Raw genomic sequence first — 26,153 nt, forward strand, 5'->3', positions numbered from 1 at the left:
CAAAAAAAATTAAATCCCAGAGATTGTGAGAATTAGAGAACCATCACTTTAATTTCACCCTTAAAACCAGGAAAAGCTGCCAGTATAGATGATATCAGCAATGAGATACTAAGGAATCTGGGAGAAAACGCAACAGAGTGGTTGTTAGAATTTTTCAACTTTTGTTGGAAATTTGCTAAAATACCCAGCATATGGAAGCAAACGAAAGTAATACCTGTCCTAAAACTGGGTAAACCTGCTGAGGATCCAAAGAGCCACAGACCTATAGCTCTCCTATGCACAACACTGAAGCTGTATGAGAGGTAATGAACAGACTAAGTCCAGAAATAGAGAAAGTGCTGATAAAAGAACAGAAAGGATTTAGACCAGGAAGATTATGCACTGGACAAGTATTAAACTTAACACAGTGTGTTGAGGACGGCTTAAAAAGGAGGTTAGCAACAGGAGCTGTATTTATAGATTTGAACAGCAGCATATGACACAGTAAATCTTAGAAAGCTTATGGTCAAAATTTACAGCATGACAAACAGCTATCGGTTAGTGGAGATATTTAGGTCGCTGCTGTTCAGCAGGAGATTCTTTGTTGATTTTTGAGGAAAAAAGAGCAGATGGCATATCCAGAAAAATGGTCTACCTCGGGGAAGTGTGCTATATACCCTCCTCTTCAATATATACTAATGACTAGCCTATAAACCCATGGTCAAGAACCTTTTTATATGCAGATGATCGGGCAATAGCTTATCAAGCAAAATCCTTTGATGACATTGAGAAGCAGCTCGCACAAGAGCTAGAAACCCTTACAGTTTACTATAAGGAAAACCAACTGAAACCAAATCTCAGTAAAACCCAAATGTGTCTTTTCCATCTCAGTAATAGGGAGATGAGGAGAGAGTTGAATATAGAATGGAATGGTGTGAAACTGGTTAATTATCCAAATCCAACTTACCTAGATGTTGCACTAGATAGGACCTTAAATTATAAGCGACACGTAGAGAAGACAGCAGCTAAAACTCAAACACGTAATAATATTCTGTGCCGATTAACATCATCTCGGTGGGGTGAAAATCCACAAGCTGCGCACCTTTGCGCTGGCACTCTGCTTTTTGACAACTGAGTATGCTAGCCTTGTTTGGGAAAGATCATCACATGTCAAAATTATTGATATCTTAAATATCTTAGAATAGAGGGGACTCTTATTCTGGGAGACTTTTCCAGACCTGTGGTGCACATAGGTGAATAAATTTAGTGCTTAAACTCATAAATTAAATGCTCTACTGTGGCTAAGTAAATTCTGGTTTGCAGTCGTAACCTCTATAACATGTTATGCCTTTCTTTCAAGCTATGGTTCAGATTAATGAGTGGTAGCTTTGGTTCATATCTCAGGCAAAACTCAGGTATAAAAGAAAAAACATATTTATTGGAATCTAAAGACATAATATACACTTAGACCAATCTCACTTTCAATTAGTTCAATGACATGCTAAATCAAACTTTTTCAAACTGATTAATACTCTAATACATGAACAATAAATCCGTCTTTTGAGTTAGAGACTTAACACACATAATATACACATTATACACTTCTACCAAATTTTCTACCTACTATTTTAGTCTTGCATAATAAACTAGTCGCAATCATCTATAATCATTCCTAACAATTTGTGTTATGGATATCAGCCACTGCTAAATAATCACTTAAAGTTCTCAAATACTGTCCATACTTAATTAACACATTACAATGATCTTTCCCTTTTTCTGACTGGATAATTATACAACAAAATCTGTACTTTACCATTTCTTGGGGCAGGGTCTCTGGTCCGTCTGAACTGTCCTTCTTTGTTTGAATTCTCTTTCGATACTTCCATAAGCCTGCGTCCACATGGTGGGTCACTATGGTCATCAGGTTAAACTATGCTCTACACCTGGCGTTTTTTTCCCTCGTCTATTCTTGATCTGTTTTGGGCCATCCTCATTTCTAGCTGCCAGTTCATAATATACGTCTGCGATAGTATTCCGTCAGAACTTTCAGCAAAGGCAGCATGTGCCAACATCTCACGCTTCAGTACCGGCAGAAATTCAGACATCGAAGGGAAAGGCGCACCCTCCGATATCGAACTATCGCCAAGAAACACCATCAGGAACCACCGGTCCACAAGAGAAGTCAAATCATCATACAGCAAAACAGGCAAAAAAAGCCTTAAGAAAGGAGTGCAAACCCTTTTTATTCTCTCATCACTTCTCCCCTTTTTTAGCACCCTCTTACTATTTTCTGCAATCTTTTCCAGCCTGCTACTTTCTTCATCCACGGCAACTTCGGCGCATCGCGAGATCATAGCAGTGTCTTCCGGGAAACGAATGTGTGTCGCTTTCTGAGATTGCCAATGCCTCAGGCCTGCCCGTGACCTTTGGACTAATGTTTACATCTAATTTACTCATTCATTGTATACATGATGCATTTCATATAATACTAATTCATACACAAAGTTCTTACATGATATTACAATTTTACTAAAAGGAGGTAATTCTATTTCTATTTACAGTTAGTTCTTTATTTCTTCTGTTCGAGTACAAGTTTTTTCTCTCAGCTGATTTTTCTGACTTGTTAAATCCTGAATGAATCGTTTCTTTAATAAAATGCTTCATTCAGGATGTAACAATACCTGATTGTTGGCTGAGTGGCACCCACTCCCCAACCACATGTTGTGGATTTGACTCCCACTGTGGGCATGGGTGTCTCTGTAAAAGCCTGCTCCAGATGAGAGTGTATATCTCCTTGTGTTTATAAAGGTTTGTCTTTAAAAATAAATAAATAAATACATCAGTGAGAAACAATTAAGCACAAGTTTGATGGATCCTATATTTTGTCTCTGTCACAGAAACATAATCAGGGAAACGATCTTAAAATTGTAAAAGCACACACAAAACACTCAAAACAATAAGTGGGGGAAAAAAAGTTCAAAGCCTAAATAAGATCCTTTGAGGGGCACCCTATAATGGATGCTGTTGGACAAGAGGCCTAAGAATTAAAGTTTCCTAAATCTTGGGAAGTTTAACATAACCATATTCATTAAGGTTAGATTAATTAGATTAATTTTTCAAATCTGCTGCTGATGTCTAAGAAAAGTCTCAAGTTTATATTTCTTGCAGTGAAGCGTAGTAGTTTTTTTACATTTGATTCTGTGGAAGGTATCCAAGGCATCATCAATTAGACCCAACTGACCATAGTTAGAAATGGATGTATTTCTTATGTTCTTGTAGGTGGTTGTTGGTGGATCTTCCAGTTTGATCATAATAAGACAATTTGCAACTACAAGGAATCTTGTAAACACCTGGAACTGAGAGGAGAGGAAATTGATCTTTAGGAGAGCAGATAAGGGCAGCCAGCTTCAGATGAGATTTGAAAACAGTGGAGACATATTTTTTTTTAGAGTTCTGGCTATTTTTTCTGAGGTGTCCCAAATATAGGAAATAATAGCATTACTGTAGTCTTTATGTTGAAAGGGATGTGAGGAGATGAGAGGAATAACAGTTTGTTAATCTTTTTTGGTGGTGTTGGCCTCCTGTCCAACAGCATCCATTAGAGGGTGCCCCCTCAAAGAATTTTATTTAGGCTTTGAACTTTTTTCCCCACTTATTGTTTTGAGTGTTTTGTGTGTGCTTTTACAATTTTAAGAGTGTATCTCTGTGACAGAGACAAAATATAGAATCCATCAAACTTGTGCTTAATTGTTTCTCACTGATGTATTTATTTTTATTTTTAAAGACAAACCTTTATAAACACAAGAAGGTATACAATCTTGTCTGGAGCAGGCTTTTACAGAGACACCCATGCCCACAGTGGGACTCAAATCCACAACCTGTGGTTGGAGGGTGGGTGTGCCACTCAGCCAACAACAAGACAACCTGGATAAAAAAAAAAAAAAAAAAAAATTTGACGGTAAGATCTGGTGAATAAAGGAGCACTCAGCTAAAATGGAAGCCTGGATAGAACAGAGAAACTGTTGATAACACCATATTGTTGAGAGATGGTGGGAAAGTTTATGTATATGTCTGACTGTGTAGGTGAGTTTTCAGTAAACTGAATAGGAAAGGGTGCCGTTGGGAAGATATGTGATTAGGATATCTAGAAAAGGCAGGCTCCTCATAGAACTTTCTTTTGATATTAAGGAAATCAAAATGTCAGAGAAATGTGTTTTTTGTAAGTGAACTCTCAGTCAGTGCATAAAAGTAATTACTAAAGAAAGAGCTAAAAGGCTTCATTTCGGCAGTGTAAAATTATATTTATGTACCAACTGATGTAAAATTACATAATTTTACTATGTAATTTTATATTAATGTAATTCTGTATAATTTTATGTAATTATATGTAATTTTAACTGTGTAATTTTACATTGTCGAAATGAAGTCTTTTTGGATCTTCCTTTAATAATTACTTTTAGTCTAACTTTTTTCCACTTATTGTTTTGGATGTGTATGTATGTACTTTTACAATTTTAAGATTGTAATGTCTCTGTGACAGATGAAATATGGGATCCATTAACTTTGTATTTAATTGTTTCTCTGTGCTATATTCATTCCATTTAATGCAATAATGAGTTTAAATCGACACGAGTCTAAATACTTGACAGGATATTAGTTGATTACCATGTTAAATTAATTACGATATTTGCAACTTGGGTCTGCCTGGTTAGCCTAGTGGCTGTGCACTTCACAATCATATGCCTGGGGGGAGGGAGTGTCCTAGGTTCGATTCCCGTCGATGACGTGAGGAGCTGAGGGATCTTCCTCAGCCATAGCCAAGTTAGCTGGTCTTGGGCGTGAACAGTAGGGTTTTTTCCCCTAGTTTATCCTGGGGTTTTTCATCCTGCAAACCAGCGCCTTGAGAACTCAACACTACAGGACATAGGATACACTGGGGCATAGGGCCGACCACCTTATCCTGTGAACAGTTTGAGGTCTGATGATAAATAAACCCTCGATACCGCAAAGTAAAAGAGGGTATAATGAAGATGAGATGAGATTTGCAACTTGGAATGTAAGGAGCATCGCACACAAAGAAGAGGAACTTGAACAACCCAGCCGCAGCAACTTAAGCATAGTATAGTAACAGAAACAAAGAAAAAGCAAAAAGGTAGAAACAAATAACTATGTACATATCTATAGTAGAGCAAAAAAAAAAAAAAAAGAAGAAGAAGAAGAAGAAGAAAAAAGAAATCACAAAAGCAGCTTTAATGATAATGATACACAAATCTATGAAGAACAATGTTGTATGTTATAATTACTGGACTGAAAGACTAATAGAAATCAGACCCAAAACATTAAGAGGTCATGCAACAATAATTGGATCATATGTACCAGAAGAGGGGAAAGAAGAAGAAAGTAAAACCTTTTGCAAAGAACTTTAAAGTCATAGATAAAACAAATAAAACCCTACTAGCAGGTGTTTTAATGCCAGAATAGGGAATGAGAAATACAAAACAAACATAGGGATATTTGGTGAAGATACATGTAATCAAAATGGACACAAACTGTGAGATTTTTTTGTCATCTATATATGAGAATAAATATATAATAATATGAGAATAATTAACTTGGTATTTAAACAAAAAAAAACATAAATATATAAATAACATAAATTAATAAAATAACATAAATTGTCATTTTTGTGAGTGAACAAGTGTATATCGAGAATGTATGATGCTGTCTGGACTTCTTACTTGTAAGAATTTGAATTGATTTTATTTATAAATTTTTTGCAAAATTAATTCAGCACATGGGACAATGTCAGTAGAATATAAAATCAGCAGTTAAAGGGTAGGTATTAAAATTTATATGTAGTTTCAGAGAGTCTCTGATATTATTACATGTGTTTTGTTTCTCCATTTATTAGGACTGAATGTCCAAAAGAAGCTAATCAATTAATAAAGCTGCTTGATTGGGATAATTACTTTCATTACAAGGAAATTTATCCTGGAAGAAAAAAAACTCATTTTAAAAGGTAAGCTTTTATGACATGCTAAATATGATTTTGTGTGATGTTTTTTTAACTGAACCAAAATAAGTTACTATGACTGTTTACTTTTTCTTTTTTTTTAAAGAAAATCCAGCTATGAAAAGTTGTAATAATATAGAACATTAGTGTTCTGTTCAATTCAGAATTAGATAATCTTAATCAATGAGCTGTTTTAGCCCTCTAGTAAGTATGGTGGTGGTCTCGTACCAGGCAGCAAAATTCATGTATTATCTAAGACAATCAAACATTTAGGTATGTTGCTTGTTCTGAAACCATTTAAAACTTATTGCCATCTGAAAATTTGCTTCACAAAGTTTTGAAAGATAATATTTGTTTACCTTTTGGTAAAGTATACCTTTTTGGCTTGCATTCTAAAATCTATAACTTCATTAATATTATCAGCAGTTTCTAAAAAAAGCATTGCATATGGTCTCGATGATTGGAAAGTCGAGTTGATGGTTTCAAATCTGAAAATTTAAGTGATAAATAGGTTTTCAATATTACACTCCAACATGTTTACTGAGAGATAACTGTACATTATTCATTCTGTATAAGTTATGCATAGACACAGTTGAAAAATATTTAAGACAGATTAACTAAAGATATTTCGATTCATGTATCGTGGATCTCCTTATATGCAGTTATGAGACAGCCAGGTAAAAAAAAATCGATGCTATTAGGATTAACAAGTGTTTTTTACAAAAAAAAAGAAGAGGCATGTGTGTATAAGTAATATGTATGTAATTAAGCAGTATAGGTCTTAATAATAATATCCCAGATCTTTGGCATGGAGAGTCCTTTGTTAAGGTGGAAATTTGATCAATGCCACAGTACTTCAGAACTTGCTTTAAAAAAGATGCTCATATATTATATATATGGGAACATCTATTTATTAATTTGGCATCATTCCAAAGGATCCTTTGGTTAGTATTAGTAATTCCGTGTTCTGCTAGGGCCAGTTTCTTCTGTTATTTGGAGGAAATGTTACAATGGTTACATCCTCAAAACAATAAAGAAGATTATTAACCTTTTTCCCCACCCTCTAAAAGAAGAGAAAACCAACACAGAATTGCCATCTTGTATATTAGACATTTAGAGTGCATTGTTTGCACCTTAAAGAGATTTAATATAACCTCAATTTCAAGCCTATACATTCAATTAACTCATTGATATCATCTCCAAAAGATAAAATTCCATTTTATCTGCTACCTGGAGTCTATTCAGTCCCATGAAATTGCAGGTTATTCTGCTTTGGATAAACAGGCCAATCTGTTTACATGTCTTTCTCAAATACCAGTCCTACATTCAAGTCATGTCATCTATTACTGGACAAAATCTCAAAAATTGTTTCTATTTAGAAATATTTGTTTATATTGGAAATCTACTAGTTTAACAATAATTATCTGTGCTACATGACTTAACATCAAATAATTATTGTTAAATTTGTATTTTGAATTTAAATTTGAATTTTTATACAATTTGGTGAAAAGTATATGAGATGTGAACAGCACTCACAAAAACTGGAAATAGTTTAATTCAGTAACAGATGGGTACATGAAGACAGTGATCAAAATGAGATTGTCAAAGTGCCTCAATAAGGAATGTGGTCACCCTTCAGCAATACAGCACTCACAACACTGTTTCATACTGTTTATAATATAGTCCAGGAGCTTAGTTGGCAATAACAATCATTGCTCTTGCAAAACTCTCCTGAGTCCTTCAAGGTTTTGGGAACAGAGATAGAGAGCACCAGCACATCAATCTAGAGCATCCCAGATATGCTCAATAGAATTAAGATCAGTAGACCTGGCTGGCAAGTCTATATATGAGTCTCTTCTAGAAGATATTTGTTCATGAGCTACGCTTGATAAGGATGAGCATTATTGTTTTGTAAGATAAATGTCTGCTCTATCACATCCACATATGAACATATAGGCTCCACATAGGTATACAGGACTTCGTCTCTATAAGTTACAGCACTCATGGTTCCATTAGGAAGCTCATACATTTTGATCCATCCACCCAACAAGATGACTCCTCAAACCATCGCAATACCTCTACTGTAAGGGTTCCTTCATGGATATTAGAGGAATGTCTCCGGTTCTTTCCAGATCAGAGCATGCCTGATGTCACTTTGTAGAGTAAATTGGGACTCGTCTGTATATAATACTGATCCTCCATTGGTCTTGAGTACGGTTGATGTGGAGCCTGTTTCATTCTCTCCTTTGTCATGGGTGGGGGGAGAAGGTGACATGCAGATTACCAGTTACCTAGCATACATGAGCATTTTTGTGAAGCCAAGTGCATAGTGAAATCAGGTAACAGTGTTCCTATAGCTCTGATGTAAGGTCAGATCATAGCTGATTCTGGTAGCACTCCTGTTTTGGTGAGTAGACCAATGGAAATATTGGTCACCCACTGCAGTTATAGCCCATGCCTCCCTTCGCTGTATCTCCAGGATGCTGTTTATGACTGTCGGAATTGTTTCCGCAGTCTGTGAACCACTGAACGACTCATATGCAATCATCTACCTATCCTTGCCTGACTTTGGCTAGCCTTTGGTAGCTTGCCACCTGAATTCATCAGTTAAATTATGTCTTGCAGCTATATCCAAGAATTTTGCTATCACATAATGTCTTGTTCTCTCTGCAGACATGAAATGGAAAAACCACAAAACTCCTGCTTTTATACTGTGGCTCATGTGTATATACTGCTGACAGTGCTATTCATTTGTATATGATAACCAGATGTAGTGTCACTTTTTACATAATGTATTGGACTTTTTTTTACGTTATTATTTTTTAGGCCCCCCCCCCCCCCCTCCAAGTTACATAGTTTTTCTTTTTGTTCCTTAATTTATGGAAACCAGTGTAGAATAAAGTAAATGGGATCTGGTTTTTTTTTTTTTCACTATTTGAAGAATTTGTAATGAATTTCTGAAAACTTCCTACCCATGTACTGTCTTGCAAAGTTAAAATTTCTTAATTTAAGTGGATGATGTTCATCAAGACTAATTATTTAATATTTAAATTACATGGTCATATACTACACATTCTGAGATTGAGGTTTTTTTTTCACCCCCACTTGAAATTTATGATCAACATGGTAGAATGTAAATTCACATCTTGTTCCATCAGCAACATATCTGTGCTAAATTCTGCTGAAACTATAGTATAGAATTACTAATTATATGAAGAGTCAAAGGCTTCAATTCGGCGACGTGAAATTATTTAAGTTAAGGGATATTACATCCCATATTGTTTCATAGCCAAATAAGAAACTCAAAGAGTTTCATGTCGAATATAGAAACTATATAAAGTTCGGTGAGTCCGAGTGTGAACAAATATCTGGATAGTCCATATGGTAGTGCAACATGGGGCAACTCATAGTAAGGGTGGAGCAAGCTCCGATCACTATTCTTGGTATTTACTCATAATGTGAAACCCAGCTCCTAAGAGCTGTATTACTGTTCTACATTATGAGAGAAGGTCACTACCCAGACCGGTTTCAACCTTTATTGAGGTCTCATCAGTGAGTAGGTAGACCTAGTTAATACCAAGTTGTAGCGAACAGAACTTACATACCCTACTATAAGAATTGCCAAGAAGATGTCCTAATAAATTACTAATTATATGAAGAGTCAAAGGCTTCAATTCAGCGATGTGAAATTATTTAAGTTAAGGGATATTACATCCCGTATTGCTTCATAGCCGAATAAGAAACTCAAAAATACCAAGAATGGTGATCAGAGTTTGTTCCACCCTTACTATGAGTTGCCCCATGTTGCACTATCATATGGACTATCCAGGTATTTGCTTACGCTTGGACTTGTTATCTTATAAATATCCCTTAACTTAAATAATTTCATGTTGCCAAATTGAAGCCTTTGGCTCTTCATATAATTAGTAATTTATTAGGACACCTTCTTGGCAATTCTTATAGTAGGGTATGTAAGTTCTGTTCGCTACAGAACTTACAGAACCACTAAGCAGAGCCGCTCATATGTCATCTGAGGGGTAACAGCAACAGCCATGCCTCAGTAACTTCATGGGCTACAGCAGCATTGCCATTCATTACTCCCCCCCCCCACACCCAAGACCTGGGCGACAGCAACAGCCGAGCCTCAGTTAAAACTTCATGGGCTACAGAAATTTCATATACTCCATCTATCCACCTGCAATTGTTTAATGCACACAGAGTAACTAACTCTGATTTCTTACCATCTATACTGATGGTTCAAGATCTGAGACCTCTGCATTCTTTCTCCTCACCCCTACAGTATATATATATCCCAATAAATTTAGTTTAATCCTTTATCCAAGTGTGAGCAAACAAAGTTTGCACCTGAAAATATCTTCAGGACTGGGGTAAGGTAGTACAACACCGTGCAACTCGTAGCAAAAGGTGGACCAAGCTAACATCACTCCTATCTCAGTAACTCCCATAATGCAAAACACATCTCCTTGTGGATATATATAATGTTATGCATTAAGGGAAGGGCCACTACCTAGACTAGTTTTGACCTTATTGAGGTCTCTTCAGTGAGAGCCAGGCCCAAGTGGAGATACTAGGCAGAAGCATTAGCAAGGTCATCTCTACCTATAGGAGATGCCAAACGGTGTGCCATCTTTTTATTAAATTACTCTGGATTTATGTTGGATTTATATAAGGTGTTGTACCACCCTACCCCAGTCCTGAAGATACTTTCAGGCGCAAACTTTGTTTGCTCACACTCGGATAAAGGATTAAACTAAATTTATTATAGTCTAACCTAGTGAAAAATAAACTTTCAACATCTTTCTCTAAATCCAGAGTAATTTAATAAAAAGGTGGCATACCGTTTGGCAACCCCTATAGGTAGAGATGACCTTGCTAATGCTTCTGCCTGTATCTTTACTCGGGCCTGGCTCCCACCGAAGAGACCTCAATAAAGGTCGAAACTAGTCTGGGTAGTTTCGACCTTTATTTATCTAGTTTCCCTTAATGCATAACATTATACATATCTGCAAGGAGATGTGTTTTGCATTATGGGAGATACTGTGATAGGACTGATGTTAGCTTGCTCCACCTTTGCAACGAGTTTCCTGGTGTTGTACCACCTTACCCCAGTCCTGAAGATACTTTCAGATGCAAACTTTGTTTGCTCACACTTGGATAAAGGATTAAACTAAATTTATTATAGTCTAACCGAGTGAAAAATAAACTTTCAGTATATCCCAATATTTGAAATAACCCATAATGATAGTCCTTGTATCTATAAGATTTATATCTATATCAGTACCCAATTGTGTATTTTGTCCTATTAATCTCTTTCTCACACCAGACAGCCTCATACTTATTTCCTGTATGACTCATACTACCACCACCACCACCATTGGAGATTTCTACTCTGGTCGGATTTAATTCCTCTGCACTCTCCTGCCCTTCATCTTGTCTGTCCTCTCTGAGTGAACGTTTTTTCATGTCTGATTCCTACACAAAAGGTTGCAAGATCTATAAACACATCAGTGCTCTGTATGGGCAGGAAGCAAGGAGAAATCTGTTGATGTGGTTTTTGATCAGCCAAACATTGTGGAGAAGACAGTGTGTATGAAAGGCTGCTCCAAATAACAGAGTCAGATGGAATGGAAGAGAAAGAAGTTAGTTTGTTAATTTTAAGCTGGACTATAAATGGATGTAGACCAGCAGCTACTCTTGTCCTTACAGTTTTGGAAAAATGTAGAGGAAGGGTAGTGGTCAATTCAGCAGGGCATTGTTCATGAAACTACCTGCAGACAAGCATAAGCCAGGATCTGTGAAAGATGGATCATCAGTTAACCAGACTGCCCTTTTCTGAATATCATTAAGCAAACTTAGAGAGCATTTGGGATTTATACAATAGCAGTTGTACTAGTGAGAAGGTAGTGCCTTGAGTAGAAAAAGTGTGCCTAATCTTTTGGCTCTTGTAGAAGCTGTGGCTGAGATGTGTTATGTCTGGAAAGGCTGAAAGTGTGAGTTATCACAAGAAAGAAGGTCTGATTATATTTGGATATCTATGCATTGAAAGTTAGGAGAAAGTGATGTGAGATCGTTCTTGTGAGAAATTAGACAGGACTGAGTTTGTTTGCCCTGAAGGTTGCAAGACTGTTTTCTTGCTCCATTGAAGTATCGGAAGGAGATCTAAGTTTAGACATTGGTTATGATAAATCTTGAGGTTTCTAATAATTGAGCACTAAAAGATTTGTCAAATAAAAAAGAGAATTGGAATTGGAATTGGAATATGCTGTTATCAGCAAAACTGGGGATTTGAAATCAGTAAAGGCAGATAAAAGCACAAAGTTCTGAGTGAGGAGGAAATAATCCACCACGAGTGAGTGACTAGAGACAAAAACTTTTTTTTTACTACATCTACCAATGCTAAGAACTCCTTATCTTTGTTCCTGATATACAGCTACTTTTTATTTTTATTGTTTATTTCTTGTTCTACCACAATGATGATTCTATACAAGTTGTATAGTGAAATATTTGTACTTTTAATATAATTATTTAGTAATGTAATTTCCATCCTCACTGTACATATAATTCTGACTTCACTTCTTCTTCTTACTGATAGCCATATTCTCATACAATGCCAGATTTTTCTTTTTAAGCTGATATAGCTCAAATTTCTTCTTTTCATCAGAACAGTGAATATTCTTGTATAAATCCATTCTTGGAATGTTGATCTTATATTCAGGATGTGCAACAAAAACCTTCATAAAAATTCTCGATGATGTCCAGTTGTTAGATTACAAAAAAGCAGTTGAGGTAACAAAGTAGTTATATTTGTAAATTATGTGTGTTCTCTGGCTGGTTTGCATGTTTGTTAGGATTAAAAACTTTATTTTAAAATTATTTTAGGGGCCACTCTTGCAGGAAATTGGCTAGCTCATCTTTGTTAGTTGTTTTTACAAATGTTCCTCTCCTCTAGCGCTATGATAAGAATTAATCTGGATCTTTCCAATCAAAAGGTATTGTTGCTAATGGCTTTATTATGGAGATGACAGAAGTGGAAAATTCAGTTAATCAATGAAGTCATTCTTATAGGCAGATTCATCATAATTGCTAACAGTCAGATGCACTATTTTTGCATTTTTTAATAAATTTAGTTTAATCCTTTATCCAAGTGTAAGCAAACAAAGTTTGCACCTGAAGTATCTTCAGGACTGAGGCAACTCGTGGTAAAGGTGGACAAAGCTCTCATCACTCCTTGTCTTAGTATCTCCCATAATGCAAAACACATCTCTTTGCGGACATGTATAATGCTATGCATTAAAGGAAGGGCCACTATCCAGACCAGTTTCGACCTTTATTGAATGTTCAAGTACAGGTCAAACACCAAAAACTCACCATTGTTCCCCTCAGTAACAGGCTCACCCTGCCACTGAGAAGAACTCTCAGCTTTGGCTCTACCCCGTGGCATGCTCACTCCACCACTAAGCAGAGCCGCTCATATGTCATCTGAGGGGTAACAGCAACAGCCATGCCTCAGTAACTTCATGGGCTACAGCAGCATTGCCATTCATTACTCCCCCCCCCCACCCAAGACCTGGGCGACAGCAACAGCCGAGCCTCAGTTAAAACTTCATGGGCTACAGCATTGCCATTCATCACCCAAGCTTCCAACTGGTTTTGAAAGTTTATTTTTCACTTGGTTAGACTATAATAAATTTAGTTTAATCCTTTATCCAAGTGTGAGCAAACAAAGTTTGCACCTGAAAATATCTTCAGGACTGGGGTAAGGTAGTACAACACCGTGCAACTCGTAGCAAAAGGTGGACCAAGCTAACATCACTCCTATCTCAGTAACTCCCATAATGCAAAACACATCTCCTTGTGGATATGTATAATATTATGCATTAAGGGAAGGGCCACTACCCAGACTAGTTTTGACCTTTATTGAGGTCTCTTCAGTGGGAGCCAAGCCCAGAGTGGAGATACCAAGCAGAAGCAATGGGAGGTCATCTTTACCTATAGGAGTTGCCAAAAGGTGTGCCACCTTTTTATTAAATTATTCTGGATTTTGAGAAAGATGTTGAAAGTTTATTTTTCACTTGGTTAGACTATAATAAATTTAGTTTAATCCTTTATCCAAGTGTGAGCAAACAAAGTTTGTGCCTGAAAATATCTTCAGGACTGGAGATACAGTCCTAAAGATATTTTCAGGTGCAAACTTTGTTTGCTCACACTTGTATAAAGGATTAAACTAAATTTATTATCAAAATATCTTCTTATTTAATTTTTAATTTATTATTATTTATTTTATTATTATAAAAATATCTATATATTTATTATAAAAAATTAAAATAGAAACATGACGAAATCACTACCAAGATCTATGGTATGATGAAAACATTCAAAACAGAAAACTACCCATTGTAAACATCTCTGATAACTTGGAAAACATCACTTTAGAAGAATTAACAGAAGCATTAACCCAAAGCAAAACAGGAAAGGCTCCAGGAGAAGACAATATAAACTTGGAACTTATCAAATATGCGGGACTTGAATTCTCAATCAGGTTACTTATATTTTATAATATGATCTGGAAAGAAGGAAAATGCTCACAAGATTGGACCAAAGCAATAGTTATTCCCATCTACAAAAAATGACACAAATCTGATTGTAACAATTATCATGGAATCAGCTTACTTAGTACCTGTTATAAAGTATATGCAAAAATCTTAGCATATAAACTTCAACGTATAGTAGACCCAAAATTAATAGAAGAGCAAAATGGATTCAGAAAAGGCAGGTCTTGCATAGACTCTGCATTTACATTAAAATTATTAATTGAAAAACACAGAGAAATGAACATAGAAACACACATAGCTTTTATAGACAGCAAAGCATTTGATAAAATTATCAGAGAAAAACTATGGGAAATCCTATAAGAATATGAAATACCAAACCGACTCTTTAGAGCCTTATATAATATATATCAAGATAATAAAATATCTGTGAAGTACAATAATTCAACATCAAGCTGGAAACCAATAAATTGAGGAGTACGTCAGGGTTGCCCCCTCTCACCGGTTTTATTTAATATATATACATAGATAAAATCATAAAAGAATGGAAGATAACTAATGAAGGAGGATTCAAGATAAACCATAACATCAGATTAGCTACTCTTCTTTTTGCTGACGACCAAATAATCCTTGGAAATAATGAAGATGAACTACAAAAATCATGCAGTCTAAATAATCTGATAAAAACATATGGTATGGAAATATCAACAGACAAAACAAAAGTCATGGCCTTCAAAGGTGCTAATCCAATAAGAAGCAAAATAGTAATAAACAACAAAATAATAGAGCAATTAAATACATTCAAATATTTAGGTTGCACAATGTCATATGAAAATGAAGCTGATATAGAACCAAAGATATCAAACTTTTTAGAAGTAACAGGCATTATAAATAAAATTTTTAAACCCAATTATGTACAAAAACACACACGAATAAGAATCTACAATACAGTTGCTAAACCAACCTTACTTTATGGCAGTGAAATATGGACAATAAAAAAAGCAGATGAAAGAAGAATTGAATCATCCGAAATGAATTTTCTACGCAGAACTGAAGGAGTCACAATAATGGACAAAATGAAGAGCAGCGAAATCAGAAAAAAAACTTGGAATTACAACCTCCCTAAATGAAAAATAGTGATTTGCTATAGAGAAAAATGGAAAGAACACATACTAAGAATGAATAGAAGCAGAATACCTAAACAAATTCTAAATTACCACCCAAAAGGTACTCGATGCAGAGGAAGACCTTTAAAAAGATGGAATTGAGTCCGGAACAGGCCACTTGGCCTATAAGCCTGGAAAGGAAGAAGAAGAAGAAGAATTATAAAAAATATCTTCAGGACTGGAGATACAGTCCTGAAGATATTTTCAGGCGCAAACTTTGTTTGCTCACACTTGGATAAAGGATTAAACTAAAATTATTATAGTCTAACCAAGTGAAAAATAAACTTTCAACATCTTTCTCTAAATCCAAAGTAATTTAATAAAAAGGTGGCACACCTTTTGACAACTCCCATAGGTAAAGATGACCTCCCATCTTTACCTATGGTATAGATGGGAGTCATCTTTCTGCCTGGTATATTCACTCTGGGCCTAGCTCCCACTGAAGAGACCTCAGTAAAGGTCGAAACTAGTCTGGGTAGTGGCACTTCCCTTAATGCATAACATTATACATATCTGCAAGGAGATATGTTTTACATTATGGGAGATACTGAGATAGGAGTGATGTTAGCTTGGTCCACCTTTGCTACAAGTTACCCGGTGTTGTGCTACCTTACTCCAGTCCTGAAGATATTTTCAGGCACAAACTTTGTTTGCTCACACTGGATAAAGGATTATACTAAATTTATTATAACTTCCAACTGGTTTTGATCTTTATTGAGGTCTCATCAGTGGGAGCCAGACCCAGAGATGGCGATACTAAGGCAGATGCAATGGAGAAGTCATATTTACCTATACGAATTGCCAAAAGGTGTCTCACTCTATTGTTAAATTACTCTGGATTTAGAGAAAGATGTTGGGAGTTTTTTCCCACTTGGTTAGATATAATAAATTTAGTTTTATCCTTTATCCAAGTGTAAGCAAACAAAGTTTGCGCCTGAAGTATCTTCAGGACTGAGGCAACTCGTGGTAAAGGTGGACCAAGCTCTCATCACTACTTGTCTTAGGGTCTGGCTCCTACTGACGAGACCTCAATAAAGGTCGAAACCGGTTTGGGTAGTGGCCCTTCCTTTAATGCATAGCATTATACATGTCCACAAGGCGATGTGCTTTGCATTATTTCATAATGCATTATGCATTATGAAAGAGAAAATTGGAGAAGAACAAGCTGGTTTCAGGCCAAGTAGGAGTTGTCGAGATCATATTCCTTTATGAAAAATAGTTGAGAAATCGAAATAAAACAAGGATCTGTACTTAAGTTTTTTTTGAATCTGAAAAAAGCAAAACATGGAGAAGTTTTTCAAAATGGTACAGTTATATGGGAAATGGAACAGTTATACAGAGCAATATGTAACCTATTTACATTGTAAGCCAGTGGTTAGAGTTGAAGGAAATATAGGAGAATACTTGGATGTAAAATCAAGTGTAAAACACTATCTCTACCCTCATAGTATTCATCATTTGTATATTATGAAAGAAAGTGGCATTAAATATGATATCAGAATTGGAGATATCAAGCTTGGCTTAGTTGTAATCCTAAACAAATCCAGTGCAAGTCTCCATTCTGTAAAACAATGAAAATAGGAAGAACATGCAAAACTTCAGCTGTATTCTCAATGGAGACCTGATGGAACAAGTAAAATATTTCAGTTGTTTAGCACAACTGTTAGTAAAGATGGCAAATTAAATATATAAATAGACACCAGAATAAAGAAAACTAGTATGGTAAGGCACTATTTGAATAAATTTATATGGAATAACAGAGAAACTAGCCAGAACACTAGCAGTGTAAGTATTCAAACCGATTTAACTTATAGATATGAAAGTTGGGTTAGAAATAAAGCAGTTGATCAGTGGTTATCAAAAATGACCACAGATATTAAAGTTCTGAAAAAACATTTGGGATAGTGAACAGATAGCATAATCATAATTAAAAATGAAGATATTAGGAAGGAATTGGACAATGTTAGTAGTCAAGACTTTGTGAGCAGAGCTAATCTAAGGTAGTATAGGTCACTTAAAGAATGTAAGAGGAAAGGCCAACAAAAGAGGTGTTTGATGGCAAGAAAAAAAAAAGACCTAAAGGAAGACCAAAATCTAGGTGAATTGATTCACCCAGAAGTGTTCTAGAAGACAGAAATATAAGATGGCTATATTTGAGCACTGATAAGTGATAGTCTAATTTGGAGGAAAATTGTTAATTGGATATTAGTAATAAAGTAAACTTAACCATATAGTTACTATCATAGTAACCAACACACCCCTTGAGGATACATATCAGAAAATTATAATGATCATGAAGATGATGATTGTGTGTAAGAGAGTGACAAATGCTCAGAATCCTCTTCCAGCTACTCCTTTGGGTACATTATTCTGAAAATATGTACTGTATAAAATAAAAATTAAAAACAAAATACTTGTTGTTTCAATATTTCGCCATGCTACAGTATAATGCAGTGAATAAAAAACACTTTTCCTTTGGTGTTAGTTTATAAAATTTGTTGTCAATTACTGCTTGTGTATTAACAGAGTAGCACCATAAGGTGCTATTCTGTACTAGTACTCCGTGTACTAGTCCGCAAGCATTCATTTGGGCTTCGATAGTTATTAAACATGCATATGTTGTTATTTAAAAAAGAAAAAAAAATTGAGAACCATGAGAATAATTTGTTTCAGTAGATATTGTAAATGTTACTTGAATAGTGTTGTGTCTATGAAGTTAGTTGGGATTTTTTGATAGTTTCTTATAGTGGGTAATTTGTTACAGTGTTTGTTTGATATAATTAGATTCAGCTGCATCTTTTTTACCATTAAAATACTTTTTTTTTTATATTGGTTCAGTAATTACTAATTTTGTTGGTAATTTTCTGAAATTCAGATTTCATGAACTGAGTGGCATTCCATATTCTGAAATGTGTTTTTTTGATGATGAGCAACGTAATATTATTGATGTTCGTGCACTTGGTAAGTAGTCTGTTATGTCATATAACCTAATCAAATGAATGATATTTTTTATTTGTTTGTTTTTGAGCTTAGAATTTCACATGCATTGTTTCATAATGCATATTTACATTAATGACATGTAACCATTGCATTTGCAAACACAATTGATATGAGTAATGCCAAGAAAAATAATATAATAATATTGGTAATACTAATAATTAAATCACAGTAATTTCTTCATTAACCACACTCCAAATAAGTTATTTGCTCTTTGAGTTTGTCAAGCTTATGCTACAGCAGGTTGCCAGAGATGTTGATAGCCTTAACTATGTTGATATTCTGTTGAAAAGTAAATATTTACTTCTATTCCTTACATAAGTTGTGTTTTTTTTCGTTTTTTGAAAAAGATTTCTTAGTAAAAAAAAAGATATTTTTTTTTATTTGAAATTAAAAACTGTTTATTAAATATATCATGAGTCCATTAAAGGGCCTCAGTGTACTGGTCTTTGGTAAAGAGCTCTAGAAAAGATAAGATGTGTTTTGTGTATTATTGATGATATTGCTTGTATTTTAATATAATAATATTGTTTTTATAAGAAGGAATACATTGGGTTTATTCGACCATATTAATACAAATAAATGAATTACATAGGGAAGAGATCTAGAAGTTTGGAAATGAGACAAAAAGAGCATACTGGAGACATTAAAACAACAGAGAAGAAGACAGCTCAGGCCTAGCTTTTCATTTCTCCTACACACTTCATAACATTGAATGGGATAAGAGCTCCATGCCTTACATAGAGGACAACTTCACTGTAGCAACATAATGGTCATCCGCTCATAAGGCACACTTAATAGAAATGAAGGAATGATTCTATGTGATATTTAGAAATCACTCATTCGATGTTTTGCACTTCAGACCAACTTTTCTACCACTATTGTGCACACATTGCTGAACAATAGCTGACTCATGCCAGCTTCCATGCTCTACATGTTTTCTGTTTTTAACTTTAGTGTAATGGCTCCCTAGATGTTTCTGTATTTTAGTAATGTTATGGTTCATGTTATTGTAATTTTTGTTCATCCTAATCCTATACAAGTATATATGTAGTGAAACTAGTCGGTTTCATTTATTTGTATTAATATGGTCAAGTAAACCCAATGTATTCCTTCTTATAATTTGATTTTACTAATTAAAAATCTACATATTCATTATAATATTGCTTATTTTTTGATAGCTTACTGCGTGATTATTGGGCTTTGTGGGTTTGTTACTGACTTTTTTTTTACTGAATTTTTGAATTTTGCCTTAAATGAAACAAATGTACAAAAAAGGTCTGCACATTGTGCAGCACAAAGATCAAATGCTATTAACCACGTACACTTCCCAAAATGATTCGATGTCATGAGCATGGCAAATGACATCGAATGTCATTTGCCAAAATTTCACATGGCAAAATGTGAAAGATGATATTATGTGTTTGTGGAGACTAAACAGGAGATGCGACAATGTATAAATTTGTAGAAAGTGCAATATTTTGTTAAATTAAAAGTTATCAGTGAAAATGCAAAGCAGACTGATGGAATGAAAGCATAAAGTGGGTGAGAAAGATTGTGTGAATAATGGTATGAAGACTAGTGAGACTGAGGGAGTAAAAGAAAGTATGAATGAAGAAACAAAAGTAAATTATATGGAAGCAAAAGGAAGTAGGAATGAGGAAATGGAAGAAAGGTATGGCTGAACAAGAAAGTGCAAGACTACAGGAGCAAAATTTGGATTGAAATTGCTGCAATGCAAGGTTTGAAGAAAGAGTTGTTCAAAATGAGAGATGAAATTAAGAATATGCAAAGTAATATTAGATTATTAGATGCATGTAATAGAGAGGACATGAGATTCAAGAGTGCTAGATCTAATCACTGCATTACAGAACTTGACACTAACTAAGCTATCTTTGCTGCCTCCACTTGGAGAAAGTGATCATGTAGGTTTGACCTGGGAGGTTGCCAGACGTAAAATTTTCTGTTAAGAAGGGATATAGGTGGAATTACTAATCAGGTGATTATGCATGCTGAGAAGTCGGCTTTCAGCATTGCCATGGCATCAGAATTTAGAGGGGGAAAGAGATGTTGGTGCATCGGAGGTGGTCAAGGGGTGTTTGAAGAAAGGAGTATCAGAAAGTATACCTAGAGTTAGAACGATAAATCAGGTGTGAGTTAGGTGGATGAATCGCTTCATTCAGCAGTTACATTCAAAGAAAAGGTTGTGGAGATATTATAAAGAAAAATATGATCATAATGCCCATGAGCAGTATTTTGCACAGGCAAGAAGGGTGACTTTGTGGTTCCCACCCGTGAAAGGTCATTAGTAAACCTATAGTACATTTGTATCATGTGTGGACTTTAGATTTTTTTTTTTTTTTTTTATCAATTTCATATATTTTTTGTAATTTTTTAATTTATTTTTTGCATAGTCTGGAAACCCTTCTCCAGAGCCAAACATGGAACTTTTTCAAGCCACTTCAAGCCTCCAATAAGTGAGAGGATGGTCTCACACCAGGTGATGAAATGCCAACGCTAATTATATCAGACAAAGCTAGATGATAAGATCAAAAAAAATCCTAAAGAATTCTTTAGTTATATGGCAAGTAAAAGGAGGAATGACTATGGAAGGACGACTTTAAAAAGAGCTGATGATGGGGAGGTAACAGAACCAAACCAAATAGTTGAATTACTTAGTAAGCATTTTGCAGAGGTATACCATTTAGGTAGTGACATTGCAATAGCATATGTGACATTGACTGACAGAAGAATAGAGGTTGAAGAAATGGAGGTGCTTAAATGTTGCAAAACCTCAATGTGAACACAGCCATGGGATTTGGTGGCATATCGGCCCATGTATTACAAGAATGTGCAAGGGAATTATCAGCCCTGACCAAGCTAAGTCTGATTCCTCTAAGTCTCAGTATTGGGAAGGTGCCAGCAGAGTGAAAAGAGGGCAAAATAGTCCATTGCATAAAGGAGGCCAAGATAGAAGTAGCAAATTATAAGCTAATCAGCATCAGAGTGGTGGTTAAGGTATTGGAACAATTAGTGAAAGACAGAATTCAGGACTGGTGGATAGGAATATGATACTCTGTTGTCTTAGTAAGTTGCTTGTTTTTTATAATAAAGTGACAATGGAGTTGGATAAGGCAAATTGCTACTCAGTGATATTGCTAGACTTTACAAAAGCATTTGACAAGATTCCATATAGAAGTATGTTGCATAAAATTGAGCAAATAAGGATAGATATGAATCTGATGATTTGGATTAGCAGGTGGCTGATGAACAGGTATCAAAGAGTGGTTTATGGAGGAGTTGAATCCCACAGAAGGCAAGTGACCAGTAATGTACCATAGGGCTCAGTACTTGGTCCTCTGTTGTTTATTTTGTACATCAATGATATAGGAAATGATTTAAAGGGAAATGTTCAGTTGTTTTCTGCTAAGAAAACAACTTCTGCAAAGACAGATGGTAAATTAAAATGATATAGAGATCCTGCAAGATGACTTAAATAGACTATCAGTGTGGGCTGAGGAAAATGGCTGTAAGATTAATGTGACCTAGTATAAGATGAGCACTTTGGGAAGAAGAGATCACAGGCTGTGCACTATATTTGATATAAAAAATGAATTATAATAAACTCATGCAGCCAGGGACTTGGGGTGAATTGTGGACAGGGAGTTGAAGTTTAGAAGGCATTCATTATACAGTTTAATGGAATAATTACAGCTCAAAGAGAAATAATTAAACAGCAGGCTTAGTCATTTCAATATTTTGTCTCTGTCATAGAGACACAGGAGTAATGTTAAAATTGTAATAACACAAAAAAAAAGAAAAAAAAAACAAGAAACAATAAGTGGAAGAAATTAAATTAGAATAAACAAAGACTAAAGTCTTATGAGGGGAACCCTCTATGGGTGCTATTGACTAGTGTAAAATTATGTAAATTTTAATTATTTTTAACTCCTATTACAATTGTTTTATTTAAATCTTATTAAATCTTGTTGTCTGCACCATTGTAAAATCTACGTTTATCTTATCTAAAACTTATCTTCAAAATTTCACTTTACCTAATGTACTTTAACACTCTTTAGCTTTAATTTTAACAATTTATCTTTTATCTAAACAGTCATGTTTCCAAGTTAATAATCCATTGCTTGATTTAATCTCTTAACTCACAATCCTTTCACTCAACTTAATTCCCCTTTTTGTCTGAAGGTCACAAATATTATTGTTCACATGTGCAAAACCCTCAGAACTAAGAGAATGCCTCAGGCTGGAGCCAATCTCTTTGTCTGAACAACTGGTGTTATTCTAAACTGAATTTTGGAAAATTTATTTGATTTCTAGCTGCGCCACCGAAATTCATGGATAGGATATGATTGTCCTTCCGAAGAAAAACTCTCAGTTAATCACGGAATCTTCCTCTCTTACTTATAACTAAATCTAGCAATGTAAAACTTCTTTTCTACAGTTTTGGCTATTCAAGGACACATACACACATTCGAATTTAATGAGCAGTGCATTGGTAACAGGAATCAGGCAAATTATTTAAACAAGAAAACAATTTATTCATAATCCAAGAAATGTACAAAAAAGTTCAATACTAAAAACTCGAGTAAATCAGATTCTATACTTCAAATGCAGCGCATAAATACAGTCACAATTACTCCTCTAATGTAAACAATTCTTGTAAGACCATGTGTCTGTGATAATACGTTTGTTAATACTTAGTCATTCTCAGGGCAATCTCACTTAAACAAATGCAGTCTCAGCAAATAACAACAATAATAAGTACCCAATATATCACTTTAAGTTCTGCTAAGTTTTCTCTCACATATAACTGAACAAGACAATTCCAAGATTAGCTAAATACCTATAGTCCTTATGTATCATTACAAACAATAACTTGAAACAAATCAACTTCAAAAATTCTGTTTCTAGTAACACAATAGAAAGATCTTACTTTGAATCAGTTGTCTGGTTCTCTCTGACAGATTCTTGAAATCAGTTTCTTCTATTACCCTTCGATCTTGGCAACGCATACAGGTACCTTCTCTGGGATTTGTGGGGTCTCCTCTTACTATTAGTGAATGTCGGGAACTTGGCGGCATGAAAATCCGGTATCTACTGTCTTCTAAAAACAACTCTCATTAGTTGCCTCGCACTTCTGTCATCTACTGGCTGGAATGCAGGGCTCTGATCTTGAACTGGGCAGTTTTCCCTGAAACTGAATCCAAAACAGAAATGATGACGAGCTTATTCTGCCACACACATCTAAATCTGCCTCGTGGTTTTCTGCCTTAAGATGATTGGAAAAGCTTCGTTGCGACTATGTAACCATTTACCTCCATTGCTGGAACTTACATCATAACTCAGTAGCTGCTCGACTCTCGCTGACCTCGTAACTTCTCACTGACCCTTGTGACCTCGCAAAAATGACCTGAGTGTCGCCATAGCAACCCCCTTTTATCTGGCCCCGTTGACCTTGGGTTCTCTTACATATTAATCCCCTGAGTAATACGTGGTTCTGCACCTGCCACCTTTTTCGGCCGTTGCATTCAGGCAGGAAACCCCTGTACATATTTGCCCATCGTGATTGTAATCGCCCCAGGTCATAAGTTAATAAGATAATCCGCCTGGAAATATCTTTGTCTGAAACGTTCTTGTGACACAAATCAATTCACATTTAACTTTCTTTGTTCTCTTACAAAACTTTTGGCAGTTACATTATTCAGTAATTCACAAAACTTTATTTCCATATTACTAAAACTATAAAAATTTGCCAATTAATCGCAAGTATATTGAATTGAATTTCGTTTACCAGTAAAATCGGTATATAAGGTATTTTTGTATTAAAATCCTTCTATACACGATTTTACAAAAAGCCTTAGATGTTGGGCAGGAGGCCCAAAAATTAAAGTTTCCCCTTTCTTTTGCAGTTTACAGAAAACCCATCCCACATAAGTAGATACATATATAAACTATCCCATCGTCAAATGATGTGGAGTCATATACGAGTTGCCCAGTCGTGAAGTTACTTCATGTGCAAACTTTGCTTATACTTGGACAAAGGATTAAACCAAGAATATAATTTCTTGGCATCTTTAATTTATTGTATAACCAAGTGGAACAACTTTCAACCCCACATCTTTATTTTTTCTATATTACTAATTTCATCACATTTTCTGCATCACTAATTTCACAGATGTCTTTAAATTTGTGTAATGCTTTCTTTTAATATATTTTCAGGAGTTACCAGCATTCATGTACCAGATGGTATAACAAGGACAATTTTAAAACAGTCATTGAAGGAATTTAAGTAGAAAAATTTAATTTATGTTGTGATGTGTATAATTCAACAGACTGATCACGATCACTGGGTTTAATTCTCTGACCATACAGAAAGCATTAGAAACAGCATGTTTTTTTTTTTAACATCTCTTCAGGGTAGTTCTGATATTCAGGTTTGTTTTAATAGTGATTTGGTACTTTCACATAAAACAAAAACCTTGGTCTTCTTAATTTGTGCTAATTTCTGAACATGAAATGTATTTTCCACTATTTATGTAATTAGTTTTAAATTTTTCATTCATTAATAATGAATGTAATAGTGTAAACTACTACGCTGAGTTCACCTTTTTTTTCTCTGTTTACTGATAAGTTCAAAATTGTGGTAGAAATGCAAGAAATATGTAATCTATTTTTTTGCATAAAAAAATATAATAATAATAATTTATCAGAAGGTGCTGATTTGGTTGGCTGAGTGGTTAGTGTATCTGCTCTCCAACCAATAGGCTTCCAGTTGAAATCCTTCCATGGGCATGGATGTTTGTGATTATCATCACGTGAGAGATCAATTTTACTGCCAAGTGTGACACCACCCATCCTGTGTATTAGAGGCCTTGATGTGGATTGAAAAAAAAAGTTACCTTTGGTCTCTAGAGCAAGATTTCTGGACTATGTAAAAAAAAAAAATATATATATAAATATATATATATATATGTAATAATTTTTTTAACTTGGGGATATTGTATATTAGGATAACCAAGTTTATAAAATAACTTGGTTATCCTACTATATATCATCATCATCATCATACGTATCAAGGATTTAGGCCTAGTATGGCCTGTTCCAGCCTTAGAAGTCATCGTTGAATCGTTTAAGAGGACGTCCTGGTTTTCTTTTTCCTAATAGCTTGTACTTTAAGGCTTGTTTTGGTAATCTTTCTGTTTTCATTCTTTGAACGTGTTCAATCCATCTATGTTTATATTTTTTAATTTTTTCAATTACTGGTTCTTGGTTTAATTCTTTCATAATATCTTCGTTTCTTTTGTGATCAAATAGGGTATACTTTGCAGTTTTCTCATAAACTTCATTTCTGCTGTTGTTAATCTTTGTTTGTCTTTTTGTTTTATTGTCCAGATTTCGCTTCCATACATT

The 26,153-nt window shown here is 34.9% G+C and overlaps 1 protein-coding gene across 1 annotated transcript in view; it reads left to right on the forward strand.

The window, feature by feature from the left end:
• Positions 1–25,670, forward strand: part of LOC150096821 (magnesium-dependent phosphatase 1-like) — a 48,284-nt gene extending 22,614 nt beyond the window's left edge. Inside the window, exons 4-6 of the mRNA XM_090408355.1 lie at positions 5,891–5,998; positions 18,604–18,689; positions 24,963–25,670. Coding sequence (XP_090264481.1) covers positions 5,891–5,998; positions 18,604–18,689; positions 24,963–25,036 — 268 coding nt within the window. The 3' untranslated portion in view covers positions 25,037–25,670. The remainder of the gene's footprint in view (positions 1–5,890; positions 5,999–18,603; positions 18,690–24,962) is intronic.
• Positions 25,671–26,153: the final 483 nt, after the last annotated feature.

Source organism: Typopeltis vanoorti, chromosome 18 (assembly GCF_054136105.1).
Source record: "Typopeltis vanoorti isolate ZY-2024b chromosome 18, IOZ_Tvanoo_1.0, whole genome shotgun sequence".
Lineage (NCBI taxonomy): Eukaryota > Metazoa > Arthropoda > Arachnida > Uropygi > Thelyphonidae > Typopeltis > Typopeltis vanoorti.